Source organism: Paralichthys olivaceus, chromosome 18 (assembly GCF_024713975.1).
Source record: "Paralichthys olivaceus isolate ysfri-2021 chromosome 18, ASM2471397v2, whole genome shotgun sequence".
NCBI lineage: Eukaryota > Metazoa > Chordata > Actinopteri > Pleuronectiformes > Paralichthyidae > Paralichthys > Paralichthys olivaceus.
Genome location: NC_091110.1, coordinates 12,947,391 through 12,967,360, shown reverse-complemented (window position 1 = coordinate 12,967,360; position 19,970 = coordinate 12,947,391). Strand labels below are relative to the sequence as shown.

Below are 19,970 nucleotides of genomic sequence, written 5' to 3'. Positions count from 1 at the left end.
TTTAGATGAAACGAACTACTGAAAACATCATCTGGATTATTCTACATTAAATTTCTGCCAATAGTTCCCTTTCACCTAAATCTTACACACTCGACCTTTAAGAGCTGCTCTGAGTCACATTCATAAAAGCACATGGATTCTAAAGCTTTTCTCAAAACAAGTCCATGACCTCACTTCATGGATACTAAACTGTCCCACATCCTTACACTAGGGGGCAGATATCTGCAAATATTAGTCTGTCACAAGTTGCAAGGTATTTTCTTATCAGCACCTGAGGGAACTGTTCAGGAAGTGATGGGTTATTAAGTTTCTTCACACAAACTCTTGGTGGACTTCTTCTGAATTGTGTGGCTGTGATGTGACTAAAGATACTGGAGATGCAGAAATAGTTTTGAAGCCAACAATGGTTGCATCAGGAAACTCCCACAGAAACACTGATCTCCTGAACTTGCAGTAACAGTGTTGTTTGCAGCAGTTTCTCTATCATGCATCACTCGAACACTGTCGGCACAGACATCAGGGGCAATTTGGGGTTCAGCATCTTACCCAAAGACACTTCGGCATGCGGAATGGGGGAGATGGGGATCAAACCGGCATGGACAACCCGCTCTACCTTCCCGACAGCTATTTGCAATTTCACTTTGATGCTAACTTGATCCATTCAACCTGCTATTCTATCCTTTAGAGGAACACTCACATTTTGAGGGGGGCCACGACAACGTCTGATCCACAGCAGTGACAATTTTGTGAAAACCCCCTTAAAGTCTTTGGTTATGTACAGGAGACTGCAGGGACACCATGGTTTGATACCCCCTAACAAGGCCTCATGCCACTAACTTTAAAAGCTTCATGGTTTTAGAGGTTTGGCTCGATTGGCCATGTGGGGGTGAGAGAGAAAGCAGGATCCGAACTTCTCTCTCTCAAGCTCTTTCATTTTCTTTAATTCATAAAACTACTCTTTTGCACAAAATAGTGACTTTCTGCACAAACCCACACTTTGGTAACATCCACACTAACTTGCCAGCACTTTTTTTCTTCCCTTCATTAACAACTTTCTGTTTATTTCCACCGCATTAACACCTGTCAATCATTGGAGTTTACATAGCCACATGCTCAGGTGCATCGTCAAAAACTCTACAGGGCATTGTTAACTTTTATTGTTGCATTTGTTTTTATGGTGATATAGAGAAACTCTCCAGCTTTAAAAACAGTGTGAGGGTGTTTAGTGAACTAACATGATGCATACTTCCAGTAAAAATCTGAGGAAAACACAAAAAAAAGAAGGACGGACAAAAAATACTTTATCACCCGAGAACAGGTTCTATTCTAAACTGATTAAATCATGCTGTAAATCACAGTTAAGTTAGTTGTATTGCTCTTTGGCAAAGGAAATCCCATGCCACAAGAGGTTTCTGTTTCAGCTTGTGTAAACTGTCTGGGGCAAATCAGAACCAAGTGCAGATGCATGAGCTCATGAAAATGTGTCTGTTATAGAAGTTATTAGAGTCGTTTTCAGGAGCTAATGAAACAATGTTGAATACCAGAGACCAGTGGTTCATTAACACAGACGAACTACAAGATGTGCTTGTGATTCCAAAGACTGATTTCATGATAATCATTTCCTGAGGATTAAAAGATGAAAAGAAAAGAATGGGAAAGGTTTTTTTTAATCCTAAAACTGAATCAAAGAATCAACTCAACATCTCTTCTTAAATGTTTCCTGTTTGGTCCTCACATACTGCATGCCCTCTCACAGAACTTTCTTTGTTTCCACTATGAATTCTGGTTGAGCAAGTCTTTTGACAGTAAGTGAATGTATTTTTGCTAAGAGGATGGATAACGCACACTCGTGTGATTCTGCATACCAACATTTCCCCTGGGGAGTGAAAACTATGTGTCTGTTCCTGGCTTTGCTCCTCTCTCTTCTTTGGAACACCAGACTGTCAGAACCAGCTGCACTTGGTCACCAATGTTTTTCACTCATAATTCGTTGATCTCTCTCCACGCAGAGCCCTTTCTCTCCTCTGCGAGGGCAGTGCAGTGTTCCCTCAAACGGCTCAGAGACACATCTGCAAAGAATTAGCCAAATTCTTTTGTCCACGTTGCTGGAACTCACCCTCGTTCCTGATTTTTGGGGCATTTCAAATGGGCTGAAAGAATTTGAATACATCCACGTCTGGGTTGCAGAGTAGGGAGGGAAAGTCATGACACGGCCTCCTGCATTAGTCATGTTCTAAAGAGGAGAAAAAAGTGCTCCATCCTTTCATGATGCTAAATTTACCATAAAACCAACACCATTTCTTTTGCCCCATCACTGAGTCAACATCTGGCAGACGCGGTTGAGATTTGAAGCCTATATTTAGGCAGCCATTAAGGTAAATATAGATATTTTATTAAACCCACTTTATTAAAATTAAAGCACTTATTGATATGATATAAAAGCTTTTTTTTCCTTAAATGAGTTTTGGATGTATCAGTTTGATAGAGGTTTCTTTTTATCCGTATGGTTTTGCATTCGCCATGTTTGTCAAGCATGCTGACTGAACTCCTGTTGTTTTTAAATTGCTAAATAAATACATCTGATTGACTTGACTTATTTTTCTCCAGTTCTTATTTTGTTGCCATTTGTATTTAATTATTCCTTTATATGAGCTCATCACAGTGAAACAAACATCTCTAAAAAAAACACCCTTCTCTCATCTGCTCCCAGCATTCCTACACAGAATCCCTTTTCTTAAATACCACGAGCTTTAATGATAATATCTTCACTTGTGTTAATCTCTTTTTCAGGTTTTAACACTTTAGGACTTAGATTTTCATCCTTACATTTCCTTCAGATACTACATTTCCCCTCATGCTCCTTAAATAAGTTCAGCTCAGCTCACCACTCAATGACAGAAACAGACAATTCAAATATTTTCTCCTCTTTCGTAAATACTGGGTTTCCATTACTCTTGGATCACCAAGTTGGGGCTTGCACCACACACACACACACACACACACACACTTTCACTCATCACACACACAGTCTGGTGGACTACGTGGCACTCTGCACATGCACTGTAGCCTCGGCAACCAGCAGGAGGAGGAGGAGCGCTTTATCTGGACACAATCCACTAAACTTTACATTGTGCTGTGTACTTTCTATTTTTCAATGTCAGTATTTCTCCACAAATCCAGTGATAAAGAGATGTATCTGATCATTTTTTCATTATGTTACTGCAGTTTTGTTTGTTATAGTGTATAGTATAAATATCCCTCTGTTTACCACAACAACAATAGAATAAGCTGTGTCGCTGACTAAACACATAAATAAAACTGTATTTCAGTGTTAAAGATTTGCAACTCCACTTGATAGTTTCCATGTGTGAATTGAAATGAGAGGGGGAGAAGGTGCCTGTGCAAAAATACTGAAGTCACTGTGTATAATTAGTTGATTTTCTTTCAAGTTTAAATCTGCAATATCTTTTGAGTCACTTGGAGGCAGCAGAAACAAGCTGTAAACACACAAACACGTCATCAGCTTGCAAATTGTTAACTTTTTGTCATGTTTTTTTTGGCATCCTGGAAAATGCAAGTTCAGTATGTGCTTTGCTTTTTGGTCTCCACCACCTCCTGAGGGAAATATCTGGCCTGTTACCCTCTTAAGGCTCCACCTGTTCGCTACAGAACGCTACCTTCCACAAACAAAACAAAAGCCAAACAGCTGCCTGTTGTAGATAATGTTTTAGGCTGGAAAACCAAAACAATGTCCTGAAAGAATCGATAAAGTTCTGTAGAATCTGAGGAGAGACTTCAGTTCTGGCCGATAATTCTATAACACCGGCATCTTCCATACACACAGAGTCATGTGATCAGCTTTTGATAAAGAATTATTGATTATATCAGTTGTAAGTTTGGGATCATCTGCGTCCTATCAGTCATTGACACTGTGAAGGTTGTCTAATACTTGAATTTAAGTAAATCACTGAAGTTTCGACAAATAAGAACTCTTACACTTCTCATGTCTCAACATAAAGTGCTATGAATTTTTAAAAACTCCGCTGTCAGCACTCCTGTTGGCACGTTCGAACCCACGTTCACCTCTGCTTCCTGTGGACTTTCTGCCTCTGCAGGGTGAACACATGCAGCCCAGGTGGGCCGCACATCAGAGCTCTCAGTCAACCACAGGTGTAAATTTTAGCGTGTTTGTTTTTCTGTCCTTCCCACCCACATCCAGTTCAAGGAGTGTAGCCCCCAGACAACTTTAACTGTTAAAAATGATGAAGGTTATTAATATTCATCAGCAATTTCATCATGAATGAAATTTAACATTTTAAAGACGCACAGTAGTTAAGACGCAGTTTGAAATGTTCGTTTAACATGAAGCTGGGGGACAGAGACAGCTTTGGTCAAAGTTCAGCACTGATGTAAATGAGTGTTCTCTGAAGAAGTAATGTGTTAGAATCAGTGTGTGATTCTGATGAAAAACTCATTAAATGCACCAAAGACTATGAACCAGTTACGTGAACCAGTTATGTCACTTCTTCTTGTCTCCAAAAAGAAGACTGGCTCCATCTACAGGTAGCACACAGTACATTCTGTTTTTATTGGTTACTTAAGAGTACTGACGGCAAGTATTCAATTAAAACTGAGCTGTTTCTTCAAAATCACCCTCAGTTTACTGTTGGTGCTTCAAAGAAAATATATTTTTCAATGACACCTATAGATTTTCTAACCCTAACCCTTTCACACTAATGGAGCTCAGGCCATGGTGATCTGTGTTGGTCCTGTACTTTTCATACTGTCCTTTATCAAATTTTAAAGTTGTGTTCTTGTCTCTGTGATCTCTGTGAAGCCCATGAAGTCCCTCATGATGATAAGAACATGTCAACACACAGCTTATCTTCAACAGTTTTGTTTATTGAAAGCAAAGTATGTAGATAAGAAAGTGACAGGGAAATAAACGTTGCAGACAAAGGTGCACTTCCATTGCATCTGGGCATAAAATATTCACACTAATACTGGAAATTCTCACCTTCAAACATTGGCTACAGATGAATATATATATTATGCATGCAACAGAACTTCACATTTTAAGGTCATTAAGCTACTCGTTTATACGTAATCTTTCAGTAACATGTATAAAGTTGTATGGTGTGCCCTAGACTAGAGGATGAAGTATTATAAGAGTGCTAAAAATAACAGTAGCTCATTGCATAGAGGCTGAGTAATTAAAACAGATCCCACAGCAGACGGAGCGGCGGTTCTGGAAAAGAGGTGTGTGTTTTGTGTCACATACTGAAGAGCAGGTGTCCTGAGAAGAAGCTTTTGGTGCTCAGGCCGATGGTCCCGTTGCTGGCCTCCAGCCACACTTTGTCTCCGTTCCCCAGCTTGAGCACCGTGTCCCCGGTAGACAAGACGTGACCTCCCTGACTGACCCTGAAACTGTGCAGCACCAACTTACTGTTGAGCATAAGGTCCACACCTCCAGTGCCGTAGGCTGTGCAGAGAAAGCTGAATTGATAGACACCGGGTATCACACATGTGAACAGGCCCGTCTGCGTGCTGTAGTGGTGTTGTTCATTGTAGATGACCTGACGGAAATTAATTATTTTCAGAGCGGATGAGTTGTTCACCCCCAGAATGACAGAGAAGGCAGATTGTGGAAGTGTAGCATTTTTGTAGACTGATGGTGGACCAGGGGGACCAGGGGGACCAGGGGGACCACGGGGACCTGGAGATCCTCTCCGGCCTCTCGGGCCTCGACGTCCTACTCCACCTGAAGACAAACATAATATTATAAAACACAAAGCTTCTGCCAAAACATACAGTAGATCATAGATTTTTTCAATTTCATCTTTACATTCTCTTTGGCAGAAAAAAATCATGATCTGATGCTAAAAATGAACATTTCAGTGAGTTTAGGTCAAACATTTTAATAAATATTATATTTACTCCTTTCGAAATCATATTTATGTGTCTTTCTCACTGGCAGTGTTTCTTTTATATCTTGCCTTACTGTCTAACACATTTTAATAAGACTCATTTTCTGGTAAATCAGGTTGTCTCTGTGTGTTTACATCTAATATTAATGAAACAAGTTGAAAGATATATTTATGGAAAGTGAAGAGATTACCTCGTTGTCCTGGAGGCCCTGCTGGTCCTGCTGGTCCTGGGGAGTCGACTGGTTCACATTCTGTGTTAGCAAGAAGATGAAGGAGTAAAGAAATGTTCACACGTATTGTTCTCATAATTAAAGAAATTATTTCGTTTTTTAATAAACTTGGTGAGTAAAACATGATCTGTTTGGTTTGGAGTGAGGACCCCCTTCACCAAGATGTCTAAACATTAAGGGAAAATGTTTGATTTGAATGAGCTAGTATTTGTTAGTGCATAAACCGACCTCTGTTCCACTGACTTCATTACAGCTATCACCCGAGCCTGTAACATCAAACACCACACATGAAGAATGGTTTTCATTCAGGTTATTAGAGAAGAAACAAATACACCAGGTTAAGCTCAGATGAAGAATCTTCCCCAGGTTAAAACAGTTTGTAACCGTGTTGTGTCACCTGAGCTGTTGGTGCAGGGTCTGTCCCTCCACGCCGTCAGGTCCACGCCTCGGATGTTGTTGCAGTTGATGAGCCGGTTCCTGTTTGAAATAAGGTTGAAGGCGTTCATCGGGACAGATCTGATGCCGGTGTTGTCACAGATGATCTTGGACAAGGTGGCGGAGGACAGGGCGGATCTCTGTCTCGGGGTGAAGACGCCAGGGTTCTCATACCACAGCCTGACAATTTCAAAAGAGACAAGAATTGAGAAAGTTTAGTGTCAGCAAAGTCGCGGATTCAAAACTGATATATTTCATGCCTCCTTGCGTGTTTTACCAGGCTAAATCTGTTTAAATGAAGTACAGCGATTACATGCATTAGATTTTTTATCCACAGACCTGTCACCCTGGCGGATATTCTTGAACTGTCTTGCAATGAGACAGGCGAACAGAGGCCCCACACGGCCACCCTGCACAAACGGCTCTGCCACACCTCCCATCCAGACGTCTATGTTTTTGGGGGAGCCGTAGAGCTGCAGCAGCCTCCGGGCCAGATCATTGTTTTTCAGAACCTGACCGAGCTCTGTCTGGTTCCTGGGCTGAGACAGGCCGCAGATCCTGCGATAGGCATTGTAGCCTGGGGGGGTAAACAACAAAGCAATCAAAGAGTGGAATTAAGACATGGATGAAAGATTAGAGTGGGGATTTCAGAAAAAGGATGAGAGTCAGTATGAGTGATGTACCAGGCAAGCCGTGGTCACGTCCTCTCTGCATGTTGAGAGAGCCCAGGTCCAGAGCCAGATGCATCACAAACTGGAACAGCCGCTCCCTCAGAGCATCCACCATCATGTGATCCTGAGTGTTCAGTTTGGCGGGACGGCCGATCAAACCGCGCAGCAGAGGGTCAACACCACCTGGATCGATAACATAAATGTTAAGTTTGTTGTTTAAGACAGAATCATAGAAGTGTTGCTTCAGTTTCCCTGTGTGCAGCTCACCCTCAAAGACAATTCTCCAGGGAGAGAAGAAGGCCCTGTACAAGGACACACTGGGGAACCGACGATTCTCCCTGTAGTTTTCATCCAGACGGGCTAACATTGGCTGGATCGCCAAGTGGGCAAAGCGATAAGCTGCTGTTGCAAAGACGTTGGATATACTGGGGTCCACATTGGGACTGTAGCCGGGGTAACGGCCAATCTGTGTCCGAATTGCATTGTCGCCCAAAATGTGTGGCAGGTAGTCCCTGAACACAAACACCTGAGAGGGACAGAGACAGGTGTTATGAGACACACAGCCATTGGAGATGCTAATATATACATTCAAATTAATAAAATAAACTCAATATAGAGCACTTTTCAAAAAACAAAGCGCTTCACAATAAGCAAGACACAAATAGAATAAACGACGGAAATGAAATAAACTGTCAACAGCAAAAAAGGCTGTCTAGTAAGAAGTCTTTTCTGAGGTACTTCTACCAATAAACAAGAAGTCTGTTTTAGGAAGGGACTTAAAATAAAAGCCAGTCGACTTACCTGCGTGTAAGCACCCATGATCTTGCGGGCCTCCTGGTAGAGTGTCTCACTGTCCCAGTGTGGGTTCAGTCTTTTCAGCGCACGAGCCAGTCGGTTGTGCTCACGCATAAACAACGTGTGAATTGATGTCAGAGCGATGTTCTCGTCCACACGGACGTCACCTTCACGGCAAAAATGCAGGAAACATGAAGTGTCAGATTCAAAATTTTTCATGGGTTGAAAATGAGCTAAAGACCATAAACCCTTTATTAATGTTTGATAGATCAGTAATAACACATTATAAAGAAAATTTGAATTGCTATATTGGATCATTGGAGCATAACATGCTTCCTCTTTTGAACCAGATTTTATTGCTTTACTTTGAATTTCCTGAGTGTTTTAAGCAAAATAAGACGGCATCTGAATAATTATAATTAATGCAATGAAGACATATTTTACGTCATTCAAATAAAGTTAAAAATAAACAGTTTTTCACAACTTAGCAACCAAAACTTCTACTTAAAACAGGTTAATCAAACATGAACTAACTATTTATCCTACAAACTTACTTACAACCTAACTTGCAGCTTGACTAACCTGCAAGGAAACACGGCACCTCCCTGGCGTTTGTGTCGTTGGTGGCTCTTTTGCGTGTGGCACACATCTCTGCCTTGAGGGGACTGAAAGGCAGCAGCTCACGTCCGTTGTCTGTGAAGTTCGTGTTCACGCGCAGTAGGCCGTCATTGTTAGTGAGGTTACGAAGATCACGGGCGAGCTTGTCCCCAGAGCCGTACACCTGGCTGAGGTCCAGGAAGGCCGTCAGCGCGTTGATCTGCTCCCTCTTGTTGGGCTCTCCGCCGAAATTGTAGGCCGAGAATCCTGTTCCGCAAGCAGGGGCGGATCTGAACGCAGGGATGCAGGTGTCAGGGCGAGAAGGAAGCCGAGGGTCACCAGGAGGAATCTGTTTGCAAAGGGAGGTTGAAGGTCATGAGGCGAATCTTTTAGTGAGAACATCTGGATATTTCAGGTTTGAGCTTTGACACCCACTGGGATGGGGATGCACGGCTCGCTCTTCTCACAGCTCTCGTCACAGTTCAGGTTGTTGCTGAAAGAGCGGATGCTGGGGGAGAAGGGCGTGAAGGTGAGATCGTGGTCGTTCCACTGGCCAAACAAGGTCACCATGTGGGTGAACTCTCTGTCGCTGACCACGGCTGCATCTGTTGTACTCAGGATCTTGTTGGACACCTGTCGTACCTGCGAGCGGAGGAGGAGTTCATTCATGTAAAAAGTGTTTTTATTTCAAACCAAAGTTTTAAGTTGGGTAATCGATGTGAGTGTCTGACAGTCGTACCAGTGGGAGCAGGAAGTTGTTTAACGTTCTGTTGTTCCAGCCTTTGGGTTGGGAGATCCCGTCGTCGTATTCAGCAGGCAGCAAGCGGGCGAAGGGGGTGTTGGAGGCTCCGAGGCGAGGGTTTTTTCTAAAGGCAAACAAAAAACTTCCAAGTTTGGAAACGCTACTTGAGAAATCCCACGGAAGTGTACACATCTTTGTGGTGAGTGGCCCAAGATGTTTCGGTGCATTTCACAAGCATGTAAGCAGCAGTGTGTCTCATAAACTGAAAAGAAACTGCCTAGTTGTTTTTTAATATGATGTAGAAAACTGTTAAATGCAAGAAGTCATAACCAAAGGTGATGCTGCAGAAACTTTGTGTAAAAATCATTTTAAAATGTGTCTGCTTCACTTAAATTGAAGATTTAATAGTTCATTTTAGAAAACTGCAGGTAAGAGTTTATCATGTCATGAAAAAGAAGAAGGAAACCTGCTGCTCTAAGTGACTCACATGTTGTTGCAGATGCTGGTGATTGTGCGATACTTGTTAATGTTTGCTGTGGTGCGGCATTCTGGGATGCGGACCCGAGCCTCACATCCAGTTATCCTGACGAGAACCTTTAGGTCTTCCTCACTCAGCAAGTCTGGAAAAATGAGAAAAACACATTTCATGAATCCACGCGTTGATGTGCAAGTGTCTGCCAACTTCACTTGTCTGGTTTTCAGTTACATCTTTGAAGTGCTGGACTGCGACCACGTTATGAAACAGTAGATCTAAGAAAACCAGGAAAGGCTGTCAAAAAAAACAGTGTGAGCACAGTGTGTGTCGTCTTTGTGTCTGTTTGTAGTTGCTGACTGTCTGACCTGTTGCGTTGAGCGAGCGTTTGTGCACACGATGCACCCTCTCATGCAGCAGACGAAGGGTTTGGGCCATGTAGTCTGCAGACCTCACAGCCGAGCGCGTTTCAGCTCGAGGCTGCTTCAGGAGACGCAGGGCATCGTGAGGCCTCACCACGTCCTTGCGAACTCGCCTCAGACTCCTGGGGGTGGAAAAGGTCACAAGGTTGGACAATCAAGTCTAGAATGTGGTCTGCTTCAGAGGTCCTGTAACTTGTTCTTAAGAGCAAGCGTTTAAGAAACACTAATGAACTGATGCAAGAGTCCTTCAACGTAAAAATGATGCTGTATTAATTAAAAAGCGAATCCAGCATTTTAAAATGAACTCACTCTTGTCTGGAGTACAAATATGCATCATCCACAATTTTCTTAGCCTCCTTAAAACATTGTTGGAGGAAAGGACTGCCCAGATGTTCTCCTGCAAAAAGAATCAGACGTTTAAGTGAAAATAATTGGGGCAAATTAGAAACATGTTTGTTGAGGGAAGGATGCAACATGTACCTGTGGGTTTGGAGTGAGAAGGCACCAGGCAGAGGCCCAGCACAAGCAGGACAGAGAGAAACATCTCTGAAACAAAAGATCCAAATGCATTCATTTTTTTTTTCTTCACCCAAGTGTAAATTAAGACTTAATTAGTTTGCAAAAATATAAAATAAGAATCTCATTACCTGTGTCTACGAAGGTTCCTGTGAAGGTTTGTGTCGAGCTTGTGAAGTTCTATAATTTGTTGTGTCTGGTGTTGTCATCCTCAGTCCTTTTATATAGAGAAGCCCCGCCCCTGGGTTTCACAGGTGAGGCTACTGTCAGTAAAGGGCAGTTCCTTCTTCCTGCTCTCTGCACTGAGGGAAATTCTTAATGCATATTAGTCATTGTCTGTGGAGGACTTATATAACCGTAACCTGTCAACAATAAAAGTTGTAAGGGTGTGTTCCTGAAATAACTATGTTTGTATTCTTGAGTCTCTCTGGAGTAGCAGTTAGTACATATGATTTTCTTCTTAAATATTTTGAAAAACATTTTATGCCATTATTGACATCCAACAATAAAGAGATGAACATTATATGTGGGGAAATGCAGATGGTAGGATATGCTGCATAGGTTGTACACAGAAAACATTATGGAAAGTGTTTGCTGACTTAACCTCTTTGCCTTGATTTGTGTTTTTTTCATTCTTTCCTTAACATGTTTGGGGCTGTATTCTTATGTTTCTCTCTTTTTACTCATTATATTTTACATACCTGATTTCCTCCAGGAGAAATCATCTTTCGAGGAATGTTGATAAAACATTCATTAACTTTCACCGATTGACGACCCACAGTGTTGTAACAGAGAAACCGCTAAACTTGAGAAAAAAAGGAAGCAATTCACATTTTATTCTAATGATAACAAATTAAAGTATTATTAAACTGAGAGGAAAAGTAAGTTTATCCAAGAAATCACAAATCACAGGCTCATTATGAGGAGATTGAGGTTAAAGTTTGAACCATCATCGAGCAACTTACCGAAGGTCAATAAGGAATCGATTGTGAAGTGTGCAACACCCTCGTGTAATGAGGAAAAGAAAAGACAGATGTACGGTCAAGCGTACATTTTTAAGAAAACCCGTGTGTGTTTTGGAGCGGAGCCCAGTGGATACATGATAACAACGTCTGGGAAAAAACCCCAGCTATCTGCAAAAAACTTGACACACATTAACTTACTTATTATCAGTGATAAAAAATTAAATTGAAAAAACAGCATCACACAATGATTGACAATGATAGTTATTGATTTACACATTGAATTCACAATCTCCCTGCAGACTGATCCATTAACCCACTGACCAACTGACTAAATCACTTCAACATTATCCAGCTGAAGAGTGAACATTATTTAAAGGGAAATGAGATGTTGAATAAATACATTTGCAAAACTATTTCTATCAAATGTTATCATGCAGGCTGTTTTCAGCAAAAATACAGAAAAACAACTGAATGGATTTCCACAAAAACCTGTTGGAAGGAATTTGTATTGTTCAGGAAAGAACTAAATGGGGACAAATCCATCATTCCCATTAGATCTACAGTGTGAGGTTTCTGTAAAAGAGGTATAACATTTCCATAAACAGGAAATTAAAAGTTCTTGCACTGCACATGACAATGAGTGTGGGGATTCTATTGTTACTTCACACGAAAAGAAATGTTTAAATAACAATGGGTATCATGCAGAAGAAAGACTTCAGGTTGAATCACTTGTTTCAGGGTTCAGTTTGTCTGTCAGAGATAAGAGGTAATTTTTCTGTCAGCACGTCCTCGTCCTGTTTGCAACATCAACAGGACAATTGCATGAGACCTGTCCACTTGCCTCTTTCAAGGAAGTCGAGAAGCAGAAATAAACAGCAATGGCTGAGACGTTGTTGCTCAACCTCAGGCTTTAGCAACAAATCACATTTCACCAGTGGGTTAGTTTCAGAGCTTTCGTGTGTATTTGCTGAAAGCGCTTTGTGGGGAAATTCTACTTTTAAAATCGAACAAATATCCTGCACCGTCCTCCGCCTTTACATTTAATCATTAATAACAGATAGTAACTCTTTTGTAGGTCACTCAGTGAGCTGTAGAGTTTACAACCCCTCATACCTCTGTTGGTAGGTATTGTAATTCCCCGGGAAGCAGAGCTATTTTGTACAGTGAGTCTGAGTCCTTCATGACATTTATGATAACAGTGACTTAGTATTGAAAGTTGAGGGTCAAGGACCTTTCTGCTTTATGAACATAAGGAAAACTGATGACTGGAGACAATAATGTAGGACATCATCCCGGAGACAAGGTTTACAGTAGTTACAACACGAAGGAAATTCTTTCTTACTGCTCATCAGAGCATTTCATTGATGATAATTGTAATTATGTAAATTAATTCAAAAGAGGAAGCATAATCAGAAGACAGGATTTACACACATTGAATTACAATATCTTCAATAAAAAGGGATTTTATGTTTAAATTGGATTGGAGGTGTTTTTTTTATTTGTCTTTAGATCGATTTGTATTGGTGTTTTTGTTGCAAGGATAAAATGTGGAGCTACTTGATGATATGACTTATTATTATATTGAAGATATATGATTAGCTTGATCAGATATGAAGATACTGGGGTTGACCTTGTTTGTCGAATGTGTGGGTACATTTGTGTTGACATTGGGTTGGAACCTAGCTGCCATCCTACTGTATGAACAATGTTAATAATAATTATTACTATTAACATTATTATTATTAAGTTGATAATCATAATGTTGATAATCATAACTAAATGTTCTCATGTTCATCAGTGTTCTCACATCAGTCTGACACTGCAAATACAAATGCTTCAGTATCTTCTGGTTTTAGGGGAATATAAGTTAGCGAAGAAAAATGTGAATCACATGCAATGAGCTGGTTTTTGCGGCGGAAGCAGCAATGCACAGATTGCAAAGCTGATTTCACAAGTTCAACATATGGAGAGAAAAGTACCAACTTCAAACGTGAGCAGGAAGAAACCAAGGGCGGTAAACATTTCAATGTGTCATGGAATCTACCTTCTTTTATTGTGAAGACAGGTATTTGTATTACTCAACAGCACCACGCCAATTATCATTATCATTAGTACCTGTCAACGCCTCTTTAGTCTATTTTTACTTCCTCATATGTGCTATTGGCCGCTCTTCTCGCTCTACTCCGGGAAGTACTATTTTGTAAAAATGAATACTAGCTCTCTTCACGTCAAACTGATTTATGATCGGGTCACAATTTTATATTGGCGCACTTATCTGTGAGCTGCTGCAGATTTGAATTTCTTGAAGGAACCACACTTAGAGTCATAAAGATAAGTTCAGAGTCATGTTTGGGAAATAATAAAATACACAGTTGCCAGCAGGTGAGGTTTTCAGCTTGATAGTTCAGGGAAAAACATTAAGATAGTAAACTCTCATAACTCTCAATATAAAAAGACTAGAGCTGGACTGCAACCCTCACGAAGATAAGACTGTGTTCTTATTTTTCACTATGTGGAAGATAAATGTAGCTTAAACCCGAGAGGCCAGAATGTTGTTGAATATCAGAAACACAGATATGTCAACTTTAAGTTAATGCTAACATGCTGACCATAACATTGTACAGGACATTTAGCCACAGTGAAAAGAAAAATATCTTTTTTTACCATCATGTATGTTTGACACGTTCTCTTCTCATGAATGTTGTTGTTTTGTTGATGCATTCAGTTACACACGACATCTGTTCGTCCTGGGAGAGGGATCCCTGCGGCTTTTTCCTGCTAAAAGGTTTATTTGGTAGTTTTGTGTCACTCTTGTTTAAGGTCAAGGACAGATACAGATACAGCTCCAATTTATTAGGCCCTATGAAACAAATTGTGATTTGGGAATGTGGGCTATACAAAGTGAAATTGATTGATTGATTAATATTATTGGACAACTAGTCACAAGAAATTCAACATTTCCTAAAGTAGAGAGTAGACAGCCTCTGTATTCTGCATCAAATCAGGCCACAGTACTTTCACTGGAAAACCTCATCTTGTGAAAATTTGAAATCTGACACAGAGGTCCTCATAAGACTTGATTTCTTTAGAAGATACAGAAGTTCCTTCCAAAGAAGCCATGATGAGATAACACTCAAACCAGTTTTTACAGGAACATGCTAATGAAAGTTGCATAACTTGGCTGCAGAACAATATGATAACGTGACAGAAGGAAGCAACAGGTGGAGCAAACATGATGAGCAGATAGTAAAGTTGGTAAAATGGTGAAGCAGTTTCTCAGGCTGGACAAGCACAAAGACTGACATTTTATATGATAAAATGAAAATGTACTACAATTTCTGGAAAGCCAGGAGGAGTTTTCCTAGATTATGTTGCTGAGGGATGCAAACACCAGATTAACATCATCATTTCTTCTTCAGAGGAACTGAACATGTGGACCTGAAAACAAAGTTGGAAGTAGCTCATAGAAATCTATTGGAGCTGTACTATATAGGTCGGAGCTGTGTAGTAAATTAAAAATGGAAAGATACCATAAGAAAAGTCTTTAATTAACTGTCAGGAACAAAATGTTTCACAGTGTAAACCCTGTAAAACCCTGATAGGGGAATTAGAAGAATAGCTGAGAAGAAAAAGTTTTAGGATAAATCTGTTAAACTGCAGATACAGTACAGCAGTGTTTACATTTAACCATGGGACAATTATTTCAGTAAATATCAGACCTAAATAAATAAATAAAAATTGTCGGGTATTTGAACTAATGTTAAATTGTATAATATGTGTATAATGTAAAATATAACACAACTAGGTTAGACCAACTATCTGCATAAAAAGTGATTCAAACTGTAATTTATTATAAAGTATAACTGCATGAACAAAATTATAAAATAACAGCTTCCTCAATTCTGACTTGGTTGTTTTGAATGTAACCAGGTTATGCAAAGTAAGGAAGTATAAATAAATAAATATAAGCTCAAGAGAGACAATGTGGTGTGTACATACAGATGCACTGTGTGTGTGTGTGTGTGTGTGTGTGTGTGTGTGTGTGTGTGTGTGGCCTGATCACAGTTATTTAATGCACATAAAAATGATGTGAAAAAAAAGAAGCAGCAATTCCTGACATTTTCACACGAGAAGCTGATATTTGATAGTTTGATATTTTTTAATGAAAAGTTATATCACTTATCTTTTTTAGAAAACTGTTGTGATATTAAGAGCCAACCAATAATCAGCAAAAGGAAGCTTCTATATGTTCTGTATGATTGTGTTTCTGCTAAGGTACAGAATGCATGACACATTAAATCAAAATAAACATCAAATGAAATGTCTCTTTATTGAATGTGGAGTAAAATAATTAAAAAAAAGATTTATGAGTGAGTAAAAGTCCACAAGAGACAAACAGAATTTCATTTGAAGTCTAAGACATAACAGGGGGGTGCAGGCCCGGCTTATCACAGAGGCAAATCTAGGCAGAGCAAAGCGAATGTGTGTGGTAAGTGTGAAGAAGCACCGCGAACAATGTGTCGAACAAAGGCATCTTAAGCCGAGAGAGGCCGCTGGAAATGTCAAAGTCGTTTCTCAAGCTGAACAGGTACAAAGAATGAGGCAGAGTTTTCTCTAGGACAAAAGATCAAGAAGTCAGCAGCAGAGTTGCATAATTGAAGTACTGAGGCAGAACTGAACTTCTGATCGTAAAGGTCGAGGATAGGTGATGTGATTGAGGCAAAGATTGTGGTTCGGGTTCAAATTGGCAAGTTTGATCTTTTCCAAAACCCAAGGGTTAGGGTTAGGGTTAGGGTTAGCCTTGGTAACCCAAGTTTTTGTTGTTAAACTTCACCAAACTGTGACTGAGACTGAAACCAGGAGGGCTGTCTGTCAGAAACACTGGCAAACAGCAGGTCAGCTTGAACAGGAACTTCCGTGAGGCTGAAAGACTTTCGATAACAAAAAGAAACTTCCAGGTGTGGTTGTGGAACGTCAATGCTAAAAAAAACAACGATAACAAACAATTTGACAAAGAAAACTAAAAGCAGTCTTCCATGAAAAGGGGATTGTCATTTATCTGCACACAGTGTAGTATCTGGTGTTAACACTGATATGACCTCTCCAAGAAAGATAATTCAATCACTAACATTTTCACTCCTCCGTGTTGTTTGGCAGTTTTGTTAAGTTGAGAGAGCTGCTTTAAAGCCGGAGAGTCATTTGTTCCACTCACAGATGATATATAACGACAGAGGAGCCGGCTCGACCTCTACCCACTGTCCAGAAATGAGCCAAAATATCCCAGATATACAAACGCTGCCATTTTGTGCATATGGAGCCAGAAGCTGCTTAGTAGCGATTAGGGGTGGAGCTGCGTTGGCCAGAACTCACCGATATACACCCCTGATCAATTGCAACTCAGTCTCAGCTGTCAATCACGATGTTTCACCCCCAATTTTATAGCATAAAATAACGAAGTAAAACTAAACTTACTGGAAAACTTAACATTTAAACACGAAGCAATGTGATAAGAACTACCTTAAAATACGTTACCACCTTTGACAACATTTTATTTGGTGTTTTAGTTTGGTGCATGTCCAATCTGCTAACATGGAGGAGGTGGGAGATCACAGAAGGGTCAATATGAATCAAACGTTATTATTATTCCAAAGAACCTGCAATTACTGACACGCAAATAACTTCATGTATTTCCTCTTCCAAAGTACAAAACCTCCTTTTTCTAGTTTTGCATCTTGAAGAACTGAAACAGCCACAATTGAATTTCTCGAAAAACTCTTTAGATAATTATTAAACCGATTTCTGCAGCACATACCAGACAGCTCAATTTTGCTAAATGATAATGTTGTGTCCATATTCATACGATTCAGAGACACACTGTTTGTATCTCAGGAGCTAAGACCTGTGGTTGAATTGTTTGAATTAGGTAAAAAATTAATATCGTCCCCCTGTTCCTTTGTCAGATGAATTCTCCACATTCAGTTATGCACACGGTGAAACACGAACACACGATTAAGGAAAGATTGCCCCAATTTTTTGGTGAAAAGACACTTCCTATTTTTTTGTACAAAAAAATGTCTCGGCCTCACTTGAAATCAATGATCCTCTATTTCTCTGAGCTCGGCTGTGCAGAGTCCACAAAGACGACACATACATGGTCAAACATAGATAATAATAAAATAATAAATAATTATTGTAATAATAAATTAAAGAGATTCTCACATTTTACGTTAATCACAGTAAATTGGAATCTATACCGAGTTCTGTGATGATAACACTTAAGTTACACTTCTACCTACAATCGATACAAAGTTAAATTAAGTTAAATAAAAAAAAAAATACACAGAATATATCCAGTAGAAACCAGAGGAGGTCTTCAAGATGATTGGACTGTGGCTCCTCTTGTGATGAACGAGAGAGGATGCGTTTAAGTACAACACAGGAGGACATATTTGAGACTTAAGCCTGTAATTATTGAGGACATTTGATCTCTGTGTGTCTGTCTATCAGGGGCAGCCCACAGCACCATGCTCCTTGTGCCTGTTCCTCCTCAAGACTTTGGAGGACCTGCTGTCTTAAGGAAGGACGGATTTGAGTCACATTGCTGCAGTGAAGGGACACATGTGCGTGAGAACACAATGTTTCTTTGTGCGGCACGCAGACGTTTAAATGCCACCAGACGCCATGTGCGAACCACAAGGTTCCTGCTCATATTTTACATCCTGCTCATCTACACAGTGATGCTGTGGGAGATTTGTCATGTTTTTCCCCGACCATAAAAAAAAAAATCTCCAAACCTGCTCTTTTGAGGATGGAATTCAAAATATGAGTTGGTGTCACCGTGGACAACCCAGCTCTTTCAACATCAAACTGCAAATATTTCTCTAAGTGCCTCACAACTGTGGACGTCTGATGGCAGGTTGCTGCTTTCAGAAACAAATTTGGTTTAGAACCTTATTTTTTGATTTTGTTTTGTTCATACTGTGCATCAAGCAAAGAAAAACCAGGACTTGTGCTGACAACATGAACAAAAGGGTTTTCTGAACTTAAGCTGTAAGTAAATGTGACACAGATATAAAAGCTTGCCGGCATCCGAACTTTGTCACAATTATTTTTGTTCATGTCTATATTTTCCTTTAGGTATTTAATTAACTGATCTATATTCAATATGGCTTAACTGTGGTAATGCTCAACTATCTGGCCGACAGCTTGTTCAGACCTCTGCAGCCCGAGTGCAGCCCAGGACCACAGAAGGATTATTACACATTACACCAGTTCTAAAGACTTCACATTGATTGTCTGTCTACATTTGATTTAAAGATTCTGTTACTTGATTTTAAAGTACTGTGTGGTCGTGTTCACAAAGTGCATCACTAAAGTCTTTTAGTGTCAATGCTCCTAAGTGCTAGAAAAGTCGACCTGAGAGCAGCCAGAAGTGTTAAAATCTTTAAATGGTAGCTTCAAACTTTTCTCTTTAGCCTGGCCTTCAATTAAGTGTAGTTCGTACATATCATTTTATTGCATTGGTTTTATTTTTCATTACATTTTAACTGTCTGTAATATTAGTTTGCATTTTTAAAAGGTTTTTTGAAAACGAAGTTGATTTGCTGTACATCCTGCTCCTCGAACAGGTCAAGTTGCTGGAGGACATTTGTCACATTTTGCCTTCTTCCTACCACGACCAGTGTGAGGCCATCATAGACAAGTTTAGCAAGAAGGTGCTGGACGCAATCACATTTGCCACGCCTCGGGCCATCTGCTCCCTCCTCCACTGGTGGGGGAGGCAGGGCGCTGCTGAGGCCGGTCAGTCAGTTTGGTGTCAGCACGACTGCAGCTAAGTTTTTTTTAAAATTATGGGTATTTTTTGTGAGAAAAGGAGACACAAGCCTGTAAATTGGAAAAATAAAACTGAAAAATACTCAAAACAAAAGCCCAAAGTAGGAAATTACTTTTGTCACAATCCAGAGGTGTCGTCCCTCAAACGCACCTCCGACTGATCAAGTTTCATATGTTAACCTGGAGATACACTCTGAAGTAATATTCATATCACGTTGACTGGCTTCTTTCACATTCTGATTTAGGATCTTGCAGCATTTAGTTTATTTGGGATGTATATAATATTGTATATTCTAGATTCAGAAGAAGACAGCGATGCTGCCTGAAACATTTTATAAACAAAATTATTATGTGCAGTTGTGAGG

General features: G+C 40.1%; 1 protein-coding gene across 2 annotated transcripts; it reads right to left on the bottom strand.

Moving 5' to 3' along the window:
- Nucleotides 1–4,881: 4,881 nt before the first annotated feature.
- On the bottom strand, nt 4,882–11,607 carry mpx (myeloid-specific peroxidase). 2 transcript variants are annotated; one of them, XM_020082562.2, is made up of 17 exons: nt 11,509–11,607; nt 10,939–11,109; nt 10,772–10,837; nt 10,601–10,688; nt 10,238–10,413; nt 9,885–10,017; nt 9,395–9,521; nt 9,091–9,297; nt 8,641–9,004; nt 8,065–8,225; nt 7,531–7,789; nt 7,276–7,446; nt 6,932–7,169; nt 6,555–6,772; nt 6,386–6,423; nt 6,119–6,178; nt 4,882–5,761 (listed from the first exon to the last, which is right to left on the bottom strand). In XM_020082562.2, exons 3-17 carry the CDS (start codon nt 10,833–10,835, stop codon nt 5,753–5,755), a joined length of 2,313 nt encoding a protein of 770 aa, XP_019938121.2. In that variant the 5' UTR covers nt 10,836–10,837; nt 10,939–11,109; nt 11,509–11,607; the 3' UTR covers nt 4,882–5,752. The 2 variants fall into 2 exon arrangements, with proteins under 2 accessions (XP_019938121.2, XP_019938120.2); XM_020082561.2 differs by lacking the exons at nt 6,386–6,423; nt 11,509–11,607 and having other exon boundaries at nt 10,939–11,032.
- Between the last annotated feature and the right edge of the window lie 8,363 nt (nt 11,608–19,970).